General features: G+C 41.8%; 1 protein-coding gene across 1 annotated transcript; it reads left to right on the forward strand.

The window, feature by feature from the left end:
* The first annotated feature begins 206 nt into the window (after positions 1-206).
* On the forward strand, positions 207-3303 carry LOC107765734 (endoglucanase 8-like). The gene is made up of 7 exons (XM_016584416.2): positions 207-773; positions 1014-1421; positions 1892-1984; positions 2072-2239; positions 2367-2475; positions 2574-2731; positions 2829-3303. The coding sequence occupies exons 1-7, from the start codon at positions 552-554 to the stop codon at positions 3150-3152; spliced, it is 1482 nt and encodes a 493-aa protein (XP_016439902.1). The 5' UTR covers positions 207-551; the 3' UTR covers positions 3153-3303.
* Positions 3304-9297: the final 5994 nt, after the last annotated feature.

The raw sequence follows: 9297 nt of genomic DNA on the forward strand, positions 1-9297 counted from the left end.
TTAATACTAATATATATGACAAGTTGCTACCAAAACTTCCCGCCCACAGTATGCATGCACATACAAAAAAAGAAACTTCATACTTCCGTAATACTTATAGATAAGATACTCCATAACGTAAAAAATTCATATCTGTTTGCCAAACAAAATTTACGTGAAGAAGGAAGGATGCGTGAGTTGCGTAGCTAGCAATAGTAGTAAAAAGTTTTGCAAACGTATGTAATACCGATATTTGGTGTACAATATGATGCAGATGTGAATAATATCTATTATAGTAGTACGTATTAATTAAGGGGGTCAAAAAGTTGTAGTCTCAATTTGCTGAACATGTTGTGCCATCCCAGATGACTTCAATTAGAGATCAATATTTTAAGTTTGCGCCGGAAGAATGAATATGAACTTCCAAGGCTTGCTTTTCCTATCTTTATGGAAAAGCAATATTCTAGGTACTGAAGATGTGCATTGGGGAAAAGTGTATATATATTATCAAATTAAATTCTCTGGCAAAATAAACAATAAACATCGTACCTAGAACAAGACCATTAAGAAATATGATTGGTTGCAGAAAATCTACTTGCCAAGTGCTGAGAATAATAGCAACAATTGTCTGCTTGACAGCCACGGTTGTAGCAAAGGTTCCTAATCCTAATTATGCTGATGCCTTAACAAAGAGTATTCTCTTCTTCGAGGGACAAAGGTCTGGTAAATTACACTCTAACCAGCGCGCGACTTGGAGAAAAGATTCTGCTCTTCATGATGGAGCTGACAAGGGTGTAAGTATACATAATATTCCCTCCATCCCAATTTGTTAGATACAGTTCAAAAAATTTCGAGAGTCAAACTTCTTAATTTTGACCGCGAATTAGAGCATAGAAAAATTTTCTTAAATAAAATTTACATATTTGAAAACTACATACAACGATATATGTCTCGACAACATATCCATTCATGCTCTTAATCTTGTTATTACAAATAAAAATTGCCCCAATTTTAAAGAAACAAGATTTTTTTAGGTGGATTTGGTAGGTGGGTACTATGATGCTGGTGACAATATCAAGTTCCATTTTCCAATGGCTTTTACTACGACCATGTTAGCTTGGAGTGTCGAGCAGTTCAAAAATACAATGGGATCAGACTTACAACACGCCATGGAGGCAATCAGGTGGTCCACGGACTATTTCTTAAAGGCCACAAACATTCCCAACGTAGTATTTGCACAAGTAGGAAACGCAGAGGCTGATCATAACTGCTGGGAAAGGCCTGAAGATATGGACACGCCGCGTACTACTTTTGCAGTTACAGCACAAGCTCCGGGTTCTGAAGTTTCTGCTGAGATTGCTGCTGCTCTTGCTGCTGCCTCCGTCGTGTTTAAGCCTTCTGATCCCGCATATTCCAAATTGCTTGCTAACAGAGCCGTCCAGGTAACATTATGTTGCTTACCATCAAATTTTGAAACAAATTTAATTTGTCTAATATTTGGAACCAGAAGGAGTATTAATTACTACATCTGTCTCATATTATCTGTCATGATTCTCTTGTACGCGCCATTTAAGAAAAATTAATTAGAATGTGATTTTGACTACTTCACCCTTTTTCATGTCTTAATATTTAATCTTTCGTCATTGGTATTTGAATAAAGTTATTCATAATTGAGGTGTTTGTAGTCTTCAATGATAATTATTACTAAGGGTAAAAAAGAAAAAAGATAATCAATTTTGTCTTAAACTTTTAAAGTGACAAACAATTTGTGATAACTATAGTTAGTAACCAGGACTGATAATACGAGACGGAGGGAGTAATAGGATAACCATATAGAGGGTGTTGCAATTTCCGGTATAACTATCAAATAGTTGAGGTGATAATAATTATATTGTTTTTGCGCGGAATTCAGGTTTTTGAATTTGCGGATAAATACAGGGGATCTTATAATGACAGCATAGGACCTTGGGTGTGCCCATTCTACTGTAATTACAACGGATACAATGTAAGTATGAAGGCTAAATAAACTTCAAATGGTATTGACATAATTCAACAAGTTGTTAATCCTACAAGGATGAAAAAATTGAAACAGGATGAATTGCTTTGGGCTGCAGCATGGCTACTCAAAGCTACAAGGAAGCCTATATATTGGAACTACGTTAAGCAAAATATAATAAACTTCAAATCGGACATCGAAAGTGGATTATCAGAATTTGGATGGGATGCCAAGCATGCCGGTATCAATGTGCTTATCTCCAAGGTTAATTAATTTATTCACAAGTTAGATATTCCACCAAATCAGGCTCTTATTTATTCTGCATACATAATTAATTTTCTCTGTCTTTGATTCAATCTGACATCTTTCACATTTCTGGATATTATTGCAGTTTGTTCTCGATAACCCTTCAAATGCAAACCCCTTCCTTCCTTATGCTGATACATTTGTCTGCAGTGTATTACCTGAATCTCCTACCAATACAGTTAGATACACTCCAGGTATATTAATTTCCCTTTTCTCGTATTCCTAAAAAAGCAAAAAATATAATTTGTTAATGATGCGCATATAATTGTTGTCATCCTCAAATATTATGCAGGTGGACTCATGTACAAAGCGGGGATTTGTAATATGCAAAATCCAACAGCTCTATCGTTTCTACTTCTAACCTATGCGCGCTACATGAAGAGCAGAGTAATTCGCTGTGGCAACGTTGATGTAACTCAAAAGATGCTAATACGTTTTGCAAGAAGCCAGGTATTGTATATACTGTCTGTTGCATATTACAATGACGCTGAAAATGTGATAAATTTGAAAAAAATTAAACTGATCGAGGTATATAAAATGGATGCAGGTGAATTATATTCTTGGGAGAAATCCAATGAACATGTCATACATGGTTGGATATGGAACAAAATTTCCTCAAAGAATACACCATAGAGGGTCTTCATTGCCATCTATTGATCAATATCCAGAGAAGATAGGATGTAAAGAAGGGACACCATATTTCCTAAGTGAAAGCTCAAATCCCAACTTGCATATAGGGGCAGTAGTTGGAGGACCTGATATCAAAGATTATTTTGCTGATTCAAGACTTAGTTCTTCCCAGTCAGAACCAGCTACATATGTAAATGCACCACTTGTTGGCCTCTTGGCTTATTTTAAAGCACATCCCTAGTCATGAATACTTGTGAAATTAACTAACTTTAATTTTGAAGTAGATCATTGAATCTTCTTTCGCCAAAATTGTATTCATTTGGAATTTCAGGCAGAAAGAAAGGTTAGAACTTAGAACCAAAGATTGGCTGATGATCTTCTGTACAAAGTTCTTTCACTCTTGATTTTTGTATTTCACTTGTGTATTTTAGTAGTACAAGGAATTAAAAATCAACTCCTGATTGAAATTTGTACAGCTTTGTGTGTTTGTTTTTGTTTGAACAAAAAGTTTAAAACTCCTTTGCCAACTTCAATTATCAATAATAAGGAAGGTAAATCTTAGCCAAGCATAATTAACTTCGGATCCAAACGTAAACAACGGGAAATAACAAAAAGTAAGAATGTATCAGATTTATTGATGTCATAATCTTATGTCAAACACGAGAACTGGGCTTACATCTGAAGCAAAAAAGAATCGCAAGTGAGAGAGCAAAGAGGAAAAGCAAAGCCCCCTTTTCTCCGTCAGAGATTTCTCTCTTTATTAGTGCTTATACCCATCTATATATAGCTCCTAGAACTTCTATTCAGTGGTCTTTGACCAACATACTTTCTTGCGACTGTCCTTTTCGTTATTACTCGAGTACAATATTGACTTGACATACGATGTCGATGATTTGACCCCGAGGTCGGTCGTGGTGTTCTTTGCTATTTCGCCACCTGGGCGAGATCCCAGCTTGGTCGACCACTAGGGTAAGATTTTTACCTATACAGTTAGTCCCTCCATCCGTCGAGGTCGTCTCTTAGCGGGCTCGACGGGCGGAATCTATCGATTCGAAAGTTGGGAGAAATCTGAATGTTTACGCCTTGAGAGAGATTTTTAGATCGAGACAATGTCGTAACGCTTCAATGATACCTTTGTATTGTCGCATCCGTTCGGAGTTGAACCGTTGTGCTGATTCGAAACGTCGTTTGTAGTTACTGTCATTATGATACACATTCCCTATGGATTGAACCGTTTTTCATGCCCTATCAGTTTTGATTGGCGACTCTCGGGTTTCCCGCTCGGGGCATTTATGTTCCTATAAATAGGGGAAAACACCATTTTATTGGCACACTTTTTCGATCTATCAAAGGAGTTTTGCGAGTCTTTACCTTCTCCGATACTTTAGATTTTTAATTCTCTCTCCTGTTAGTCGGAAATTGACATCACCGACTTCCCTCTTACTTCCCTTTGTTTATTCTCTCTGTTCAATCGAGATAAATGGCTGGTACTTCTACCCGCGCTGATAGTCTTGCCGAAGTTCCGACCGAAAAATGATGCTCTTGCTCCTGGAGGAGTGGAGGTGGTGGAGGATGAGGGGGTTCCAACAGCGGCCGAAATATTGCCCCGTCCGGGGAAGCCATGGACCGATTTTAACAGCCCCATCGGAGAGGAACCGAAGCTTGTTCCCTCTATTATAGATGAAGCGGCTATTGCGGAGCTTAAGATAAAATGGGGTCCAGATTCCGCCTCATGTTGAGATGTTGCCGGCGGTGGGAGATGATATTGTACATTTTGACCTCCTAGGATATTGTGCGTTCTACGCATATCCTTTTATTGTCGGGTATAGGCTTCCTCTTCCTTCCTTGGTGGTAGACTTCTGCTATTTCTACGAGGTATGCCCGGCTCAACTTTCGTCGTACTTATACAGATTGTTCCTCATGCTACTCAAGTTCACGGAGCTTGCCGGTCAGGAGATCACTCTAGGGCATATGCTCAATATTTTTTCCCCTCAACTTACTCCAGGCACGATGATCCACATGCGCCATCGAGGAACGAAGAGTCTAGTGGTGAAGATGGATGATAGAGCCAATCGTCGTTTCTACGAAAACTATTTTTATATATGGACCGAGCACCTTGTGACAGACTTTGTAGGGTTCCCTGAGAGGTGGAACTTCGCACGTAAGTTTTTGTATCTCCTGTCGGAATGATAGTCGACCACTTTTCTTTGGGCAGTATTAAATCGTTTTTACTTTTGCAGCCGAAAGACTACCCCCTATGCCTGTTGATGATATCTACGAATGGGTGAATGCCATTCTTTCTCATACGACGGTAGTTCACGAATAGACGTCCTTCTTTGAGAAATACGGACGTAAGCCCCTTACTGGTAAGTCAACTTGCCACAAATTTTCTATTTTTCATCTTGCAATTTGACCTCGTTGCCTACACGACCATTACCGTTATCAGGGAGAGTGCGAAGGGCGAGGGCTCCTCCGCTCGCATTCCATCAGCCGACGTCTTCTGCTCGTCTTGCACCAAGGTCTGCTGCCCGACCTACAGCGCGGGTTACTCAAGTTGAACCTACAATCGGAGCTGTATGTATGGAAATTGTTCCTCAATCTCTGGACTCCGACTCCTACTGCTCGCTCAACGAGTGAGTCTTCCCGTGTTAAAGATAGGGAAGGTCCATCGAAGAGACAGTGGATTCCAAAATGGCTCCCTCAACCGCAGTATATTCAGAAGGCGACCTTCCCTTGACGATGTTTGAAATGGGTGGTGATGCTAACCCGGTCGCAGAGGTAAACCTGACGATCGTGACCAACACAACGATAGAGGATTCAGCTACTATGATTGATCAACATGCTACTGTGACGGGAGGTCGAGGTCTCGAGGTCGTTGTTGCCACTTTGGGTGGGCCTTCGTCTTCTGGATTGAGTAGTGCTTCTTCTTCAGTTGCAGATAGGGGAAAGGTCATCGTGGTCGACGACTATGAGTCAGAATCCGATCTTGATCCTGATAATGTTAGAATGTTCGAGGAGGGCCTTACCCGCTCGGTGGTAAGAGCGGGAGGTTCGTCTCGTATACTTGAGATTCCGTCGAAGATTAACCTTCTACAGGACACGGAAGACTTGGTACCGCAATTTGACTTTTTGTGCTCTGACGCAGAGTGTGAGGCTCTTCGGGACATCCGTGACATCGACTTGATGCATGAAGTGGCCGCTATGGGCCTGAGGGTAATTTTCTCCTCTTCTATCTTTCGTGTTCATTTTTGTTTTTGGCGACCTTGGCCCTTACCGCCTCTTTTCCTCTTTTTGGGCTTTCAGTCATACATGATGGAGATTGAAAGTGCTCGCAGGGCCGACACTCGGGCCAAAATTTTTCTGTTGATGTTGGAGAAGTATCGGCGCTACCGCAACAAGTGCCGTGAGATGCATGGACGGCTTAGGGCGAACACCGACAGTCAATCTCTTGGGGAGGAACTGGAGAAGAGGGATCAAGAGCTGATGCAGTCTATTCGCAAGAATAGCGAGCTTGAGGAGCTACTTCATATAAAGAACGATGAACTTGAGTTGGGAAAGGGGGTCGCCGTAGAGTGTGAGCATCTTCAGGCAAATGTGCTATCGTTGTTGTCCGAGTTGGATTAAATGCCATCAGAGTTGAGGCTTTGAGTGCAGAGTGGATGGGAAAATTAACTGAGCTGGAGAGGAAGGTCTTCGAGTTGGAGAGTTCCGATAGTGCTTGGGTGTCAGCTTAAGCGGGGGCTCCAGCGTTGGAGGACACTATCTGCATCCTTCAGTTCGAACAGAAGTCTGAGAGGGCAACATCTACGCTCAGAGAGGCGAGGCTTGAAGAGCGCATTGGCGAAATTGACCGGGAAGCTTCAACCTTGGGAGATCAGGTCGTTGTTCTTGAGGCCAAAAAGGTGCAATTGTTGGCCTAAGTCGAATCTGCCTCCGCCACTGTTCCTCGCCATTTGCACGAGCTCTAGGTCCATGTCGAAGCCCAGCGGGACATATACAAGAGTTTGTGAGAAACAGGCAATGTTTCTGAGGCCGCTTATGAAGGAGCTCGGGCAAAGGCACGAGAGGCTCGTGTTAACTGTGGCTACGATCTTGTGACACCGGAGGCCTGCGAGGATGTTGATGCTGAGGAGGAATTTCCTGGAGATGGTGATGGGGAGGACGACAATGATGACGCCGAGTGAAAAGTTGTTACCTCAGTCTATTTTTTTGCTTGTTATTTTGTTTTTTGTATTTTCTGTACTGGACCGATTTTAACCGTGTATAATCTGCAGCCATTTGCGCAAATGTCTAAATAAAAAGGGTTTTCGTCATTGTACATCCGTTGTGTTCCTCTCCCTTCCCCTTGCTTTACACATCTTTGGCGTAGACTTTCGGATTTTTGAAAGGTGAACTCCTAACTTTTTAGGGAAGCCAATTTTAACCGGACCGAGTAGGATTTCGTCGTGTGAGTCTGAATGGAGTGTCATCGAATTCGCCAATTTGGGCGAGATCGACTTTTGACTTTTCGCTTTAAGCATATTCATATTTGACTCAAATGAGGTTATATTCGGATTCGTTGTTGTGGATGAAGTCAGTCTTGACTTGAGTCATTCGAGTGGGATCAAACTGTTGTTGATTTGGGCGAAGTCATTCTTTTCATATATATTCAAGCGAGGTCGAACTTGGAGTTTGTAGCGAAATTAATTTTTTAGTAAGTAAAAAAATGTACGATGACGATTGATGGCTACAAAGGCGTTATTGAGGGTAAGACTGGGATGTTAGTCCGTATAATTCGAGCGGGGTCAAACTTTCCCTAATGCAATGGCCTTTTGCCATAGGGGTGTTATTTCGAGCTAAATAGCGAAATATTAACCTGTTATAATTCGAACGAGGTCGAACATTTCCCTTTCATTTTTGCGATAGCCCTTGGTCGTAGGGGTGCTATTTCGAGCTATGTCAAAATACTAACCCGTCATGATTCGAACGAGGTCGAACTCTTCTTCTATTTTTTGATGGCCCTTGGCCGTATAGGTGTCATTTCGAGCTAATATCGGAATGCTAACCCGTTATGATTCGAACGAGGTCGAACTCTTCTCTTTGGCGATAGCCCTTGGCTGTGGCGGTACTATTTTGAGCTATTGTCGAAATGTTAACCCGTTATGATTCGAACGAGGTTTAACTCTTTTCTTTGGCGATGGCCCTTGGCCGTAAGAGTGTTATTTCGAGCTAATGTCAAAATGTTAACCCGTTATGATTCGAACGAGGTCGAACTCTTCTTTTTGGCATGGACCTTGGCCGTAGGGGTGTTATTTTGAGCTAATGTCGAAATGTTAACCCGTTATGATTCGAACGAGGTCAAACTCTTCTCTTTGGCGATGGACCTTGTTCGTAGGGGTGCTATTTCGAGCTAATGTCGAAATGTCAACCCGTTATGATTCGAACGAGGTCGAACTCTTCTTTTTGGCGATGGCCCTTCGCCGTACGGGTGTTATTTCAAGCTAATGTCAAAATGTCAACACGTTATGATTCGAACGAGGTCGAACTCTTCTTTTTGGCGATGACCCTTGGCCGTAGGGGTGTTATTTCGAGTTGATGTCAAAATGTTAACCCGTTGTAATTTGAGTGAGGTCGAATATTAAATGATTCGAGCGAGGTCGAACATTTTATTTGGCGATGAATTTTGGCCGTAGGGGTGTTATTTCGAGCTGATGTCGAAATGTTAACTCGTTGTGTCATTGTCAGATTTTGGTGAATCATAGGCTACCATACTGTCTGTCGACATCGGAGCAGATCTTGGCGTACTCGATTTTGCCCCTTTTTTTTGGAGAGTTTCGGGGGTCCCCAAGGGGAGTCCCAATTTTGCTTAACCTCTGTGCTTCCTGGGTGAGTCCCAGTTCACTTAATTTTTGCGTTTCCTGGGTGAGTTCTAGTTTGCTTAATTTTGTTTGCATTGGAGAGTATGATGTCAGAGAGTATAAAACGTTGTTATTTTGCTAACTGGGGGGGGGGGGTATCGTATGCATTCGTTTCATGTATATATTGGAATTTCCCTATATCTAGTCCCTTCATTGTTTGGCCTGGAGAGCTCGTCGGTAGGCGGGGCGATGAATTTTCCTTTGAACCTGGAGACGTCCCTCTCATCGCCTCGTTAAAAACCTCCCCAAGAAAACCCAATTGGGCCAAAACCCGGGTGAGGGAAAATAAGTACGACTTAAGGGGCGTCATTTTCCAGAAGTTGAACTGTTTGAGATGGGCGATATTCCAGTTATTTTGTAGTAGTCTTCCTTCCATTGTTTCTAGTTGGAATGCTCCTTTGATCCCTTGCCCGTGCGGCTCTTGTGTTCCTATTTAATCAAACAATAAAGGGTAAACCAAAATGAGATTTTCCTTACCTCGATCCAATG

Source organism: Nicotiana tabacum, chromosome 6 (assembly GCF_000715075.1).
Source record: "Nicotiana tabacum cultivar K326 chromosome 6, ASM71507v2, whole genome shotgun sequence".
Lineage (NCBI taxonomy): Eukaryota > Viridiplantae > Streptophyta > Magnoliopsida > Solanales > Solanaceae > Nicotiana > Nicotiana tabacum.

Excerpts from the sequence above, each read along its gene's own strand:
- LOC107765734 (XM_016584416.2), top strand. The coding sequence starts at position 552 with ATGATTGGTTGCAGAAAATCTACTTGCCAAGTGCTGAGAATAATAGCA. Across the intron at positions 774-1,013 it reads ATGATGGAGCTGACAAGGGT|GTGGATTTGGTAGGTGGGTA; the intron begins GTAAGTATACAT and ends AGATTTTTTTAG. Across the intron at positions 2,732-2,828 it reads TACGTTTTGCAAGAAGCCAG|GTGAATTATATTCTTGGGAG; the intron begins GTATTGTATATA and ends AAATGGATGCAG.